Source organism: Bos javanicus, chromosome 4, assembly GCF_032452875.1.
Source record: "Bos javanicus breed banteng chromosome 4, ARS-OSU_banteng_1.0, whole genome shotgun sequence".
Classification (NCBI taxonomy): Eukaryota; Metazoa; Chordata; class Mammalia; order Artiodactyla; family Bovidae; genus Bos; species Bos javanicus.
Genome location: NC_083871.1, coordinates 41,162,788 through 41,178,764, shown reverse-complemented (window position 1 = coordinate 41,178,764; position 15,977 = coordinate 41,162,788). Strand labels below are relative to the sequence as shown.

Below are 15,977 nucleotides of genomic sequence, written 5' to 3'. Positions count from 1 at the left end.
TTCAAATAATTCTCTTCTAAATTATTTGCATTTTTAAATTAAGGAAACAAAATAACATTTCAAGCAAATGGGAGAGTAGGAAGGTACAGAAATAAGATCCTTGGCACCTGTTGCTTCAGTGTTATTTAAATGTATTTCCTTTTGTTTTTTTCAAAGTAGGATATCAGTTTCAAGTATGAGGAAACTAAAATCTAGCTCCCACCTGCTCAAGAAGAGGTATTTTTTTCTTGAAGAGGAGGATGAGGCTCAGGATCAGGATTGGCATTGAGAGCTACAGGAGGGCAGTGAAAGATCATGGAACTGAAGTAAACAAGGCCTCATGAACATGCCCAAGGACTCATTGTACTTGATCATGGGTTAGAGCTCTTCTCCATAAAGAATATGTGCTTGATGCATATTTCTGTTGAGAGTTTAAAAAGACATTTGCTCATACCTGAAATGCAAGTCTTTAAAGGAGAATTGAGTTTCAATGATTCCAGTTGTTTTCACTCGAGAATGTAGAACATCTTGTTCATTCGGGACATAGCCAGGCGCTGCTATTCTGTCCAAATCATTAAGGTAGCTAATAATAATAATAATAAAAAGAATATATAGTTTTAATTTTGTGTTAGAAGATACCAGGATTCAGTACAAATGAATTTTTCGTTTAGAGTCCATTAAACTGATTAACCTCCAGACTGATGCTTTTCAAACTCTGCTTCTCAAAATTATAAGAGCTCAGTGGCTAGGATGTGGCAGAGTGCTGGGTGTGACGCACAACTGACCTGTGGGTCCTTTTGTAAAGGCAGCTGGGTGAATGCTGCCTTAGCTTTATTTTACAAGGCTGATATGATGGATTCACTGGTGTCTGAATAGGCATTTGAGAGGAAAGCTCTCCTTACAGGACTTAGATCATCCCTCCGCCAAAAATGCTTTCTTGTAATGATGGTCACTAGACTAGTCTCAAAATGCTGTGGTTTGTATTTAGGCAGTTGGAATTTTAAGAGAGTGACTTGTTTTAGTATTGTGGTCTGTCGGTTTTGTGTTGCTTCTCCTGGATCATCTAGTTTAGGAATTGGAACTGTCTTTATTAAGTGCCATGATTTTATCCAGTTAGGTCAGTAATAGAAGAAGCTTTTCACTTTCTTTCTGGTTCATGCTGGAACTACTTAGTTACGTTGCTGACCCACTCCTGAGTCAGTGCTCCTGAGGACAGAAAGCTGAATTTATACACTGTATACTTTCCTGCCTCCTCTTCTCTTCCAAGAGTGCCTCAGCATGTCCTCTGCTCTTCTCCAGAGGCCACATTTAAAAAGCCTACTATCATCAGCCAAAGTACTGTCCTCTTTCTGCCCACAGGATCTAGGGGTGGTGGGAGGCTGGAATGAGCATGATTAAGCTGTGTGCTCTGGAAGAGTCTATTAGATTAGAGGAAATAAACCGCTTTTAGCTTCATCCTTCAAGCCAGATCATGTCGCTGGAGTAAAACAAAGTGCTTTATTGCTTTAAAAACAGTTGAAAATCACCTGTTCTATACTTTTGATACTAAGGTTTTAGGAGCTTAGCAATATGGCTATTTCTATAAAAATATTAAATAGAGATACCAATAGCCTAGTAAAGTTTTTATGCTCAAATTGGCCTTTATATTGAACCAAGTTTATACTTACAACCTAAATAAAAAGATTATAATGGACATGCATTCATCTAGACAGAATTTGAGAGGTAGAATATAACTGAGTATTAGTTATTGTTCAACAGTTCAATTTTTCAGAGACTAAGTTGAAGAGCTGTTATACCTCAAAGTCTAGCACAATGCTTTAAAAGTTAATGCTGTTTGTTTTTGAAAATAAATTCAGTAGCAATGTAGATAATTATTCTTGAAGGGTATTTCTGATTTTAAGCTGAAATAAACTAAGAATGGTCAAGTGTCCCAAAGGGATTTTGGTCAAGGACAAATAGATAGTCTTCAGAAAAACATATGTGTATAATGTGAAAATTGATCACCATGTTTTTTATAATAGTTTAATTTTATGATAAAAAGACAAATCAGGGTATAAATACATCAGAAGAAAATGTTAGAAGATATTTTGTTTTATCTATTTTCTATTTCTGAAGCAAGGTCTTTGGTGAATTTCTTAACTCAGGCTGCATATGTGTTAGTATACTATTGGTCAGTTGGTTCATGCAGGAGCAAAACCAAAAGCAATCCAAACAGAAACATACCTGCTGTGACAGAGATTAAATCCATTTTCGTTATGGGTAAATGAATGCTTTGGTAAAGACACGCTTTAATGTACTTTTTATTTGCATAAATAAATGATGTCAAACAAAGCAGAAGCATTGGCAGAGTGACAAATTTGCATCTAAAATACTCATTTTAATAAACAAATATAGAATTTTGGTGCTCAAGCCTGTGGTCTAAAACTTAAAACAAGCCAGAGGCCTAAAATACCTATAGTTCAAATCACTTAAAAAATATTATTCTTTTTCTAATTATGTAAAAATAGTATCTTTTTCAGTGAAGTCCATGTTGAATCTTAAAGTATGTGGAGTTTGTTGCAAACTAGACAGCCCCAATCAGCAAACTGCAAAATATTGATAAAAATCTTGCCTGCTCTCGTGATGCTTTTCTGTAAGTTTGCTAGTACTGATTGTGGAGGGTGAGGTCCCAACATTCCCTGATTAGGACTCATCTCTTTATTGACCTCAAATTAAAGAGTCTTTAGGTTTGAGAGAAAATCAAATATCTCATTTCCAGAAAAATTGGATGAATAGATTAATAGACAGGTACATGAATGGATAGATGGAATGAAGGAAGGAAAGGAAGAGAGGGGGAAGAAAGAGAAAGAGAGAAGAATGAAAAGAAATACCATTGCACTGCTGCTGCTGCTGCTGCTGCTAAGTCGCTTCAGTCGTGTCCGACTCTGTGCGACCCCATAGACGGCAGCCCACCAGGCTCTGCCGTCCCTGGGATTCTCCAGGCAAGAACACTGGAGTGGGTTGCCATTTCCTTCTCCAATGCATGAAAGTGAAAAGTGAAAATGAAGTCGCTCAGTTGTGCCTGACTCTTAGCGACCCCATGGACTGCAGCCTACCAGGCTCCTCTGTCCATGGGATTTTCCAGGCAAGAGTACTGGAGTGGGGTGCCATTGCCTTCTCCACCATTGCATTACAGAATGTATATGAAGTAAACTGGATGTGGTATCAATCTGACATTAATTTTAGTTTAAAATGTTAATGTAATTAAGTATTTTTTTTTTAAAAAACGTGTTAAATTTTGGAAGAAAGCAATGGAGGTTCAGCTAATTTAGTAAGGTGTCACTTAATTTTCACTTTAAGAATCCATAATGGCAAAAAAGTTAACATTTACATTGTTTTTAAAAAATGTTGTAAGAGAACTTTCTTAGACACAAAGGGAGGAAGTCAACTTTCTTCTTATTTTCTTCTGCTCTTTGCAAATTGATCTGGGTAGTTAAAAATCACTGTATTACTGGCAACATTCACAAAATTGGTGCAGAGATTTATAGATTTGTTTAACTTGAAGAACGGACAAATATTTTTAATATGAATCTGAAATGTGATAGTCTCACTATAAAATATATTTTGTCAAAACAAAGAAAAAAAACTAGAAGGGAAGTCTAAGAAAAACAGTAAAATGTCATTTTTTTGCCCGTTTGTGGTATGCAGTACATAATTATTTTTGATATCAAAGAGCAAAGAATTTGGTAAACATAATATAATATAATTGCAAACATATTTCTTACATTATTTTAAGGGAAATGTCTAACCAATAATGTGTATCTAAAATGAAATATATTGAAATTACAAGTATCGACATATCTTTCTCTTCCTCCTTCTCCAGAACTTTGCTAAGCAACATTTTATAGGAATATCCCACAATTCAGTTTCTGATTAATTGTGACTGCCTTTTTCAATGATTCATATCAAAAGCAATGTTTTCTATACCATAAAGTAATATTAAACCATTGTTTATGTAATCAAAGGGTGATACCCATTCTCTACATCATCAGAGAGATAAGAACAGGACTTTCCTCCAAGGGCAATATGTCCATTGGATTTTGGAATTTTAAATTGACATGAATGAGCAATCACAGAGGACTTTTGTTTCTGTTATGTTTTCCTAGAATTTATATGGTTTGTTTTCTCTCCATAATCCTTCTTCTTATTATGCTTAAAATCTGAAGTATCATGCAAGTTTTTTTTTAATTCTGTCCTGAAATAATTTTTCATTTGTTTAATCTTTACTGTTTTATTTTTTAAGTACATCTAGTATGTTCTGTTGGGAGTCCATCAGAAGAACTGCATATATACCCATTCACACAGTCATTTGCAGGGACAGAAATATAGAATAAGTACTTACATTATATTTGTATGCATGTGCACACATGCTTACGGACATGTGACTGTGGGACAGGTCAGGAACCATTTACTAAAATGGATATTTCAAATCATTTTAATAATGAAGTTATAAATACTGTTACAACCTCCTATTGCTTATGGCTAAAAATTTCTAACTGGTTGATATTATTGTGAAAATTAGATAATCTTGCTTGAGATTCCAAAAGAATCCCACTATATATAAACATTCCTCAAATCAATACATTACTTTCTTCTGAAATTCTATATCATGCCTATCAAACCAGGGGAGCCAAAGCACATGTCATTAATAAGATTATTTTAGAAGATGATTTTGGTAACTTGATTAGAAATGAAGTGAATAGTCCACACTTCAACATGCATGTCACCAGTTTGTGTTCATCTAGAGCCTGGTGGCAAGAATATTCAAAAGAACTATACAAAAAAGATCTTCATGACCCAGATAATCACAATGGTGTGATCACTCACCTAGAGCCAGACATCCTGGAATGTGAAGTCAAGTGGGCCTTAGAAAGCATCACTACGAACAAAGCTAGTGGAGGTGATGGAATTCCAGTTGAGCTATTTCAAATCCTAAAAGATGACGCTGTGAAAGTGCTGCACTCAGTATGCCAGCAAATTTGGAAAACTCAGCAGTGGCCACAGGACTGGAAAAGGTCAGTTTTCATTCCAATCCCAAAGAAAGGCAATGCCAAAGAATGCTCAAACTACCGCACAATTGCACTCATCTCACATGCTAGTAAAGTAATGCTCCAAATTCTCCAAGCCAGGCTTCAGCAATATGTGAACCATGAACTTCCAGATGTTCAAGCTGGTTTTAGAAAAGGCAGAGGAACCAGAGATCAAATTGCCAACATTTATTGGATAATCAAAAAAGTAAGAGAGTTCCAGAAAAACATATATTTCTGCTTTATTGACTATGCCAAAGCCTTTTGGGAATACCAGACCACCTGACCTGCCTCTTGAGAAATCTGTATGCAGGTCAGGAAGCAACAGTTAGAACTGGACATGGAACAACAGACTGGTTCCAAATAGGAAAAGGAGTACGTCAAGGCTGTATATTGTCACCATGCTTATTTAACTTCTATGCAGAATACATCATGAGAAACGCTGGGTTGGATAAAACACAAGCTGGAATCAAGATTGCCGGGAGAAATATCAATAACCTCAGATATGCAGATGACACCACCCTTATGGCAGAAAGTGAAGAAGAACTAAAGAGCCTCTTAATGAAAGAGGAGAGTGAAGAAGTTGGCTTAAAACTCAATATTCAAAAAACTAAGATCATGGCATCTGGTCCCATCACTTAATGGCAAATAGATGGGGAAAAAGTGGTAGACTTTATTTTTTTGGGCTCCAAAATCACTGCAGATGGTGATTGCAGCCATGAAATTAAAAGATGCTTGCTCCTTGGAAGAAAAATTATGACCAACCTAGATAGCATATTAAAAAGCAGAGACATTACTTTGTCAACAAAGGTCTGTCTAGTCAAGGCTATGGTTTTTCCAGTAGTCATGTATGGATTTGAGAGTTGGAATGTAAAGGAAGCTGAGTGCTGAAGAATTGATGCTTTTGAGCTGTGGTGTTGGAGAAGACTCTTGAGAGTCCCTTGGACTGCAAGGAGATCCAACCAGTCCATCCTAAAGTAAATCAGTCCTGAATATTCATCGGAAGGACTGATGCTGAAACTGAAACTCCAATACTTTGGCTACCTGATGCAAAGAGCTGACTTATTTGAAAAACCCTGATGCTGGGAAAGATTGAAGGTGAGAGAAGGGAACGACAGAGCATGAGGTAGTATGATGGCATCACCGACTCAATGGACATGAGTTTGAGTAAACTCTAGGAGTTGTTGATGGACAGGGAGGCCTGGCGTGCTTGCAGTTCATGGGGTTGCAAAGAGCCAGACACAACTGAGTGACTGGACTGAACTGAACTGAACTGAGCTTGGTGCATAATGATTATGTGTGTGTTTGTGCATGGGTGCACATGTATGCTCAGTTACTAAGTCATGTCTGACCCTTTGCAACCTCATGGACTTTAGCCAGGCTCCTCTCCATAGGATTTTCCAGGCAAGAATCCTGGAGGGGGTTGCCATTTCCTCCTCCAGGGGACATTCCTGACCCAGATATCAAACCCACATTTCCTGCTTAGCAGGCAGATTCTTTATCACTGAGCCACCTGAGAAGCCCATATAATGATTAAATCTTTTTAATTGGGAGAAAATATTTACAACATATATATCTTTTCAGACATATATTAATAGTTTCAAAATTAGTTATTTATAATGCTTCCATGGTTATGTCTTTTACATCTTATTTATATAATCTTGCTCTTTTTTCTTTCCTTTCATTTACTTGTTATTTAGCATGATAAAAATGTAAACCTATTTACTTTTCATTTGTGATTACAAATGCAGAGTATACAGAGTTGCAGTTTTTAAATGTAAATGTTTCAACTACAGTTCCTTTTAAAATGCATTTACTTACTATGCAGCTGAGTCGTTGAGCTGATATTCAGATGCCCTTTCAAAGCAGGCCTGAACTCCTGGATCTCTCCACAGTCGTTTTATTATCTCAGCCAATTCCGGTGTCATGCTGCCATCTTCCAGGGTATTTGCCATCGCACAAAGCTGTCGTTGGTCTTCCTGCAGCATTGTTTTTGTCAGAAGGATAAAAATGTGTTGTTACTTAAACTCACTTATTCTTCTGTTTTCCAAAAGATCACTTCAATTTGATGATTTTTACTTTAGTAACAATTTCATTGAAAATCTATTCACTATGAAGTGAAGTGAAAGTAGCTCAGTCATGTTGGATTCTTTGCGACCCCGTGGACTAGTACAGTCCATGGAATTCTCCAGGACGGAATACTGTAGTGGATAGCCCTTTCCTTCTCCAGGGGATTCTCCCAACCCAGGGATCAAACCCAGGTCTCCAGCATTGCAGGCAGATTCTTTACCAGCTGAGCCACAAGGGAAGCCCACTGTATCTTTAGGTTAATAGAACACAAGTATCTTATAATGCAACTTCTGGCTTATGTCCACAAAAGTCCTTCATTGCAAAAACTGTGAAATATTACATGAAGAAATTAAGGTATTTGGTATTTATCACTGACTTCTAAATATGATGGAAAAAGGGATAACAGTATTTTGGTGTAAGGCCACTGAGCTTCTAGAGGACCAGAACGCTAGTATCAAAGAGCAACAAATCTAATCTAATTGTATTCCTTTGATCATGGCCATGTATTTTCCAGGAAATAAAAATACCAAGTAAGAATTAGAGTACAAATGGAAATTAAAATTCAATACTCTAAAATTATAGTTTAAAAATATATTGTCATTATTTACCATCACATACCTCTTTGTAATCATAAAAATTACCAATGGTAAACATTTTGATCCACATAAAGTTTTTGAACATCACTGTAGGTGTTGTCATGAGCATTATTTTAGGGCAAATTAATAGGGCAGAGGTGAGATTTCATTAGGAAAAGAAGGGAAGAAAGTAAAGGAAAGAAAAAAAAGAGGAAAAGGAGAAAAGAAAACCAAGTATTGTGTTATTCCTGATGGAATATTTGGAGGTGACAAGGGCAAAAGGAAGTTTGAATAAATAACATAGTCCACAGTTTACTTAAACTAATGATCCAAACTGGTTTATGACTAAAAAAATTTCATTAAGAATGTGGGTTTCAGAATAATTCAATTATTGGCCATGATGCTAGAGCAGGAAAATGGAGAAATCTAGGCTCAAATCTTAGTTGTCAGATTCCAAAGCCCATATTCTTTTTGCTGACTATTTTTCATAACAACTCACATGACATTTAGCACATGTGATATCTCACACAGTCCTTACAAGACACTATATTTTCTCTATCTTACAAATGAGGAAACTAAAACTTGGAGGTAAATTTGCCAAATCAATAAAGATGTAAGTATCAGAAAAAGAATCAAGCCTAAACACATTTTCTGCAAAATTAGGTGGCTACCAGTGAAGTATGTCCAACAAGATCCTGATGCCTTTCTGATACAACTCAATTTATTACTTGAAATTGATGATAGGCTTGTGCCACCATTTTTCTAAAAATCTGCTCTTTGTATAAAAAATGAAGGATGTCTGTGACACTGTTAAAGAAAGGCTCTGTTAAGACTAAAAAGTCCATTTTATCTTTCTTCACAATCCAATTTTACTGCTAAGCCAAACTGATTAGATGACTGTTAGGCCACAAATTTTAACTGGCCCAAATCAAAGGCTTTGACCTGTCATTTTACTGTGTCAACACAAGATGAACTTTAAAATCCTTCCTCCAGAATAGTTGGATATGACGGGAAACTGTCATATCCTAGATAAATTTAAGGGATGTTTAATCATTTTCCAAATATTAATTCACTGCAGGTTTGAGTGGCATCCTAAATAAATTTTATTTCCCTATCATATATTTGGAAAAGTTTGGGAATTATGGTGGTTCTAGAATAACTCATTTTCTTTACGTTGGTTAGCTCTAGAACTATGTGGCATATGTTTCCTCAATAAGTTTTCCAGACTTTCTTCATCAATATTAGGAACCTCAGATGAACCTAGAACCTTGTGTAACTCATTCTGAACCCTAGAATCATATTTTGAAAGATTATGGAAAAAAATACATCAAAGAAGGAAAAGATATCATAGCCTAATAATTTGCAGAAATGTCAGGTTTGAAATGCCAAGTTTTAATTACAGGATTTTCAGAAGCTTTGCTTATAAATATTGTTTGTGAATTTCCTAAAAATTGTTACAGTGCATATGTATCCCAAACTTATTTGATTATAGAACTTTTGTCATAGAACATCTTGAGTAATCAGTGTTCTTTACTTCAAATTATAGGATTCACTTCATAGGGTGCTTTGTCAAAGATGGTCGCAACACCTACAATGTGTGTTGCACTTTTCAGCATTCTTTTAGTCAGTCTAATGACTGTTTTAGATTTCTAAAATAGAATATAGTAATATTGAGAGAGAATTAGTAAATGCCTTTATTTCCCTGTTTTGTTTCTTCAACTTTACCGTCTTTAAAAGCTTTTGAAATAGCTGATGCTTTATAACTACTTGGTCAACACCATTTTTCTTCTCTAGAGGGCAAATACTATTTCTATCTCATTTATGGCTGATTCTTCAGTGTATTCCTAGTATCCAGTTAGTTGTCTAGGGAAGCCCCTAAAGTCACTTAGTCATGTCCGACTCTTTGCGACCCCATGGACTATACAGTCCCTGGAATTCTCCAAGCCAGAATACTGGAGTGGGTAGCCTTTCCCTTCTCCAGGGGATCTTCCCAACCCAGGGATCGAACCCAGGTCTCCCATGTTGCAGGTGGATTCTTTACCAGCTGAGCCACAAGGGAAGCACAAATAAATAATAGTTTAGTTTAGAATAACAACTTTTCAAATGATATTGGATGTATACTTCAATACATAAATGTTAACGAGCCTATATTCACTGAGATTATTAGAAAGTAATAATATCTAATACTGGGAGCTTATATTTTTTCATAATTAGTGTTTGTATGGATTTATTATTCTTGCTTCCTCTTGTAATAATCATTGTAATTTAATGATGAAAGCTAACACTTTGTGGATGAAAAACCTGAAACTTAAGTATCTTGTCCAAACTTGCAGAACCAGTGACCAGTAAAGCTCATGTATATTTTCTGTTAGAAATCTTTTTCTTTTTGAATGGCAATCTGTGTGGTGAGGTATAAATGGTTATGTAAAAATATATATACTGTGTATCTAAGTTATTGAGAGTCACAGGACACCAGAACTGTGAAAGCCACACTTAAGTGCTTAACAATTAATCTGTCAAACAAATAGCCCAAGTCAGGTAGGGAGTATATTAATCTCAAAATCAAATACTAAAGAAGAATGTGATTGAAATTGCTATAATCTACATTAATTGAAATAAAAGTATGAGCCATGTAGTACCTGACAACTGTGATGCTTGATACTTGAGGACATAGGTCCTCCTAAGAAGTTATGTCAGTTGTTTAGTGGTGCTTAAGTTACTCTATTTACCCCATTTAATGTACGGTTTGAATAAATGACCTTTCTTTTTATTTTGTAGTTAGCATAATGGCAGCAATATACAGAGTCTGTTTTCACTCCACCTTCATGCTAGATCATTACGAGTTTTAACCAACACATTCCAGGTCTTTAGTGATGACTGCTATCTGATTTGCAAACATTGGGCTTCATGAAGCAAAAAATATATTTAACTAAGTATCAGTAGGCAAGGTTGTGACACAAATATATGGAATATTACACATGCAAACTTGCTAAATCGTTCTCAGAGGAATGTTGAAGGAACACCTGTTCTAAGAATTGTTATTGTTTAAAAGAAATAAAAGAAAAGAAATAGTCCTAATTCTTAAAAATATTTTTACAAAACTCCTTGCATAGGGAAAAGCTCTATAACAGAAGCCAGGAGAATTGAGTTTTGCCCTAAACTCTAGTTATTTAATTCAGGCCAAATTGCTAATCCTCTTTGCCCCTTGTTATTATTATTTTTTTAAATAAGGGATTATTTCAAGTTGTCTCTTAATGGTCAGTTTAAAATCCTAGGTTCTTAGAAAAGCCAGGGTCTGAACTATAAATGAACACTAAATCATAGAATAATAAAGACCAAAAGGATATTAGCATTCAGCTCCTTCAAGTTCGCCCTTCACATGTGAGGGAAACGGTAACCTAGAGAAATATTATCTTTAACTTAGTGGAGCCAAGTTGTGGGGAAGCTAAAAATGGAAGGCACACCCAGCAGAAATCCTGACTCTGCTTTACAATCTGCCCCAAGGACACGCGGAGCATTTCTGTGCTCTCTGCTGGAAAGTGGCAGAACCAAAGGGAATTTAGGGACATGAAAGGTATTTTTCTCTTCAACCTAATGAGTGCCAAGAGTCATTTACATGGTTTAACCTTTAACTTCTCAAGAGGAGGGGAGAGCACAAGTATCATTGTCTTCTCTATACCTACTATATCATTCCTCTCTATATTCATTGTTAGTATGTGAAAGTGAAATTCATTCAGTTGTATCTGACTCTTTGCAACCCCATGGACTATACAGTCCATGGAATTTTCCAGGCCAGAATACTGGGCTGAGTAGCCTTTCCCTTCTCCAGGGGATTTTCCCAACCCAGGGATCGAACCCGGGTCTCCCACATTACAGGCGGATTCTTTACTAGCTGATCCACTTTTTAGTATAACAAGGTACCTAAAAATTACACTGGGAACAGTTTAGTTGACATTATCCAGAGGCAATCAGCTGCTCCCAGAGAGAATAAAGGGAAATGGGTGAGTTCTTCCTATAGATTGTACACAATCTGTTTCAAGCTATGATTAACTATACCGCTCTTTGCATAATACTATAGATTTCGTTTGCTAACTAAAATAGTTTTATATGTTGGCACATAAATTGTTTTCAAGTAGGTAAAATTTTTATACATTTTAACATAAAATCTTATATATTATTAAAAAAAAAGACAAAACTATCTGCTACCTTGTAAACAAATAATGACTGAGTATATTTATTATGCAAACATTTTCTCATACAATTTTGAATTTTTTTAAAAAAATTAACATTATAAAATAATCACTTCCTTGTGCCACATATTTTTTGTAATTATCATTGAACATTATTGATAGTTGTAGTATTGTTCTTAAAAATAAACTCTCCATGAAATGCCTCATAATTAAACTTAATATAGAGATATTACAGTTTGATTTTATGGACTAGACTCTTGTATTTAGCAAATATAAGTATTTATATTTGATATAGTGTATTATTTGATACTGGGCTTCCCTGGTGGCCGATTGAGTCCTAGGAAAACAGTTATTGTTGAGTAAGATGAGAGCGCACAGTCAAAAGGAAAGTTCCATTTAAAGGAAAATAGGAAATCTTACACTAAACAGAATTCATACTTTCAAATTCATGTTTTATATTCTTATATTTTGGTGTAGATTAATACTACAGATCTATTAGGTCCCACTGTTTATGGTTCAGACTCCAATACAGCTGTCATTATTTGCATACTTACTGCACTTCTAGGATTTACATAATCAATCTCCAGGGTTGCCATGGCTTTCACAATAGCTAGGATGGATTGCAATGTATTACTGTAAATTACTGCTTTGAACTCCATGCATTCTTGCTCACTGTAACCGTTCTTATGGATGATCCTATAATTTAAACATGAAAAGCTTTTGTCAGTTGAATAGTTGATTTTTTCTACTATTAAACACATCAATAATAATTTGCATAAAATTATAGAATACATTTTTGTTAAAAACGGAAGACCATTTTATGGGTTTGAATTTTTATTTTCATTGGGATTTAATGTAGTATTTTCTTTCTGAGCTCCTAAGCTAAATACAAAGAGGACTTAATGATTTGCTCTAGATAAACTACAATTTAAAATGGGTAAATCATGAGCTTTTTACTGAGCAAGATTATTTCTTTCTGAGAGAAAGACTGTCCAGATTCCCAGGACAAAGATATACACAGAGTTCTGAAACGTTTTTTAGTGTTTGTAACATGATGTCTAGAGGAAATGAAGTAATTTACTATAGCATCCACATCTTTTCCTATCACTTAAGACACACAGGAAAAATAGGAGTGCCTGCTTTCTATTTATAACAGTAACAAAGGCATCCTTTTAAATGGTGGTAACCACCTTCTGTTAAATCCCTTGTCACTGTTCCGTGTGTGTACGTGCCACTGAGTTCTCAAAGCTGAAATGCCTAGACATTTAACTTGGCTGAACTCTTCTTTCCCTTCCACTCATTCAATCAGAACTCAATTTTATTACTAGTTTTGGAATACACACCTATTAAAAGGTTCTTTGTGTATGCTAATCACTTTATTACATTTCTATTGCATAATATATTCTTGTTTTTTTTTTTAAATTGCTTTTAAAATGAACTGCGTGTTCATTAGGCATCATTTAGATGAGAGATTACTAGGGATTTGTGTTGCATCCATACACACAGAGGCTTTAGTATAGGGAGTAAAAAGAACACAAATGCCTCCAAAGACATTAAAACCTCCAAATGCAAATACTCTTAGTGAAAAGAGTAAAGGCAGTACCTATATCTATTATTTATTGTTTTTAATATTGGATTGCCAATACTGGCTGTATTTATATTCAGTACTTCAAATGGCCATATTTGTCCTACTGTATTAAACAACTGACTAGGTGAATAAGATAGTCAATTAAAGACTATATAGTGAAAAAACAGTAAAATGTTTTTATGGATACATTAAGAATAAGTTCAGGAAAGAAATCCCAGTTCTCTGTCAAAAATTAAAATTAGAATATTACTTTAATTATTAAATTTAAATGGCAATTATAAATAAACCTGGGGGCATTTAGGTTTTCTTCCTGGAACAAGTTCTTATCTCTGTCCTTTTTCCATGGAATGAGAACTACCTGTCACCAAGCAAATTAACAGCAAAGTTAACAAAATCGGCTGTAGTGGGACGTGAGCAACACTGCTTTTCTAGGGGCTGCGATTACTGCAATTACTGTGAGATAGAACTCTCCGTCTGCAAGTTCATTCCTAGATCTGCTCAAGTTAATAAGCATTTACTAGGCATTTTCGGCAACGTATTTCAAACACTGAAGAGAATGAATAAAGTATAAATATCCTTCTTCCCTAAAAACATAGACCAGTGCTCTATTGTCCCATACAGTAGCCACACGACATGTTAATTAAAATTAAATAAAATTTAAAAGTTAGCTCCTCAATCACATTAGCCACATATGGAGAGTACAGATGTAATAATATTCCTGTCATCACAGAATGTGCTATTGGAGAGTACTAGATTACAGGAAGGTAGGGCATGAAATCCTATTTTTGTACAGTATGATAATGTATAGCAAAAATACTGGCAGGTGGAATGAACTAGAAAAAGTGATCAACCCAACCGGGAGAGGTGGTAAGGGATCAGGGAGGATCATCAGCAGTGATGATCAGTTAATTTTTCAGGGATAAATGGTTATTTCCAGAGAGTCAAAAGGAAAAAGAACACTTTGAGCAGGAGAATCAGTGTGACCAAACAGATGCTTACAATTATCAAGCTTTCAGTATGTGCCAAACGTTTTAAGTGCTTATGTGTCATCTTGTTTCTTGCAATAAGTCCTGACTTAAAAGTAGGTATCTATAAAAGTTATCACCTACATTTAAAGGTAGAAACAAAGGCATTAATACATAAAGACGCTGTCCCTGACTTATTCCATTAATGGATGGTACAGCTGGTCAACACACACAGCCTGATTTCAGAGCCTGTGATCTTAGCCACTAGGCTATATTGCCACCCATGGTATGCTAGTCCATAGCACTGTGTAAGTTTAGCATTTCTGAGGAGAAAGGAGGAGGGGGAGGGACTACAGGGTATTAGGATGAAGAGATAGGCAAGAGTTGAATTCTGAAGTGTTTAAGAGTTCTAGGAGTTTGATCTTGTTAATACAGGTGAAGAGTTCAATTCATGAAAGAGATAAAATAGTTTCTGCAGAGATAGCTGGTGGCAGTGTGGCTAACAGTGGAAAGAAGAGGAGAAGGAGAAATGACATAGTGTGATACCACTGTAATCCAGGTTAGCAATGCCAAGGTTCTGAACTGAGGCAGTGACAGTAGAGTTAAGTGACGTGTTTGGAGACATAACTTGTGTAGATGTTGCATAACGTGGTTGAGAGAGTGAGGGGTCACTGTAACTACACATAGATTTATTTCTGTAGAGGCTGCTGTTGCTATAACTCATTGCAGGGGACAAAAGGGCACATGGGAAGATAAGTTTAGTGTTGTTTATTCTGATTTAGACCTATCCGTAGAATATAGAGGCAGATATTATATGCTTCCCTAGCTCGAAGTGTGGGCTTCCCTGGTGGCTCAGAGGTAAAGAAGCCACCTGCCAATGCGGGGAACCCAGGTTTGATCCCTGGGTTGGGAATATCCCCTGGAGAAGGGCATGGCAACCCACTCCAGTATTCTTGCCTGGAAAATCCCATGGACAGAGGAGCCTGGTGGGCTACAGTCCATGGGGTCACAAGAGTTGGATATAGTGACCAAACAACATTAGACTACAAATAGATAATTTCATCATTAGTTGGGATCATTCCATCACCAGGATACATTCCAAAGAAAAAGATCCTCAAGCATAGTAAAAAATAAGTTCAAAAAAATGATTATCTTCTTCTCCTATAGCAATGATGGTCCTTTAAAATTCTCCAGCAGTGACATAGTCATGAGATTTCATGTTTTCATCTCCCCTTAGTATTTCATTTACTCATTTAGATATTGCATTCTTAAATTATAGCATTTTTGTGCTCATAATATCCTTATTCAGAATTCAGGTCTATTTATTTTATTGTAAAGAGAAAAAAACATAGAGAAAAAATACAAAAATAAATTGAAATCCGTGATGATAAAAACTTTAAATATTCATTTCATTCCCATGCATGAGGAATGCCAATTAAGTTAAAAATATTGTTCCCTCCTAATTTCAAATGGATCACTGACATATTTTGAAATGTTTATGGCTTATGTTCATGATATTAAGACCCTGAATCATACCTATATTA

The 15,977-nt window shown here is 35.6% G+C and overlaps 1 protein-coding gene across 1 annotated transcript in view; it reads right to left on the bottom strand.

Annotated features, from left to right (window-relative positions):
* GNAT3 (G protein subunit alpha transducin 3) overlaps window positions 1-15,977 on the bottom strand; it is a 55,941-nt gene that overhangs the window by 17,186 nt on the left and 22,778 nt on the right. Inside the window, exons 3-5 of the mRNA XM_061413801.1 lie at window positions 12,435-12,576; window positions 6,867-7,024; window positions 434-562 (exon numbers count right to left, since the gene is read on the bottom strand). Of these exons, the coding sequence (XP_061269785.1) occupies window positions 434-562; window positions 6,867-7,024; window positions 12,435-12,576 (429 nt within the window). The remainder of the gene's footprint in view (window positions 1-433; window positions 563-6,866; window positions 7,025-12,434; window positions 12,577-15,977) is intronic.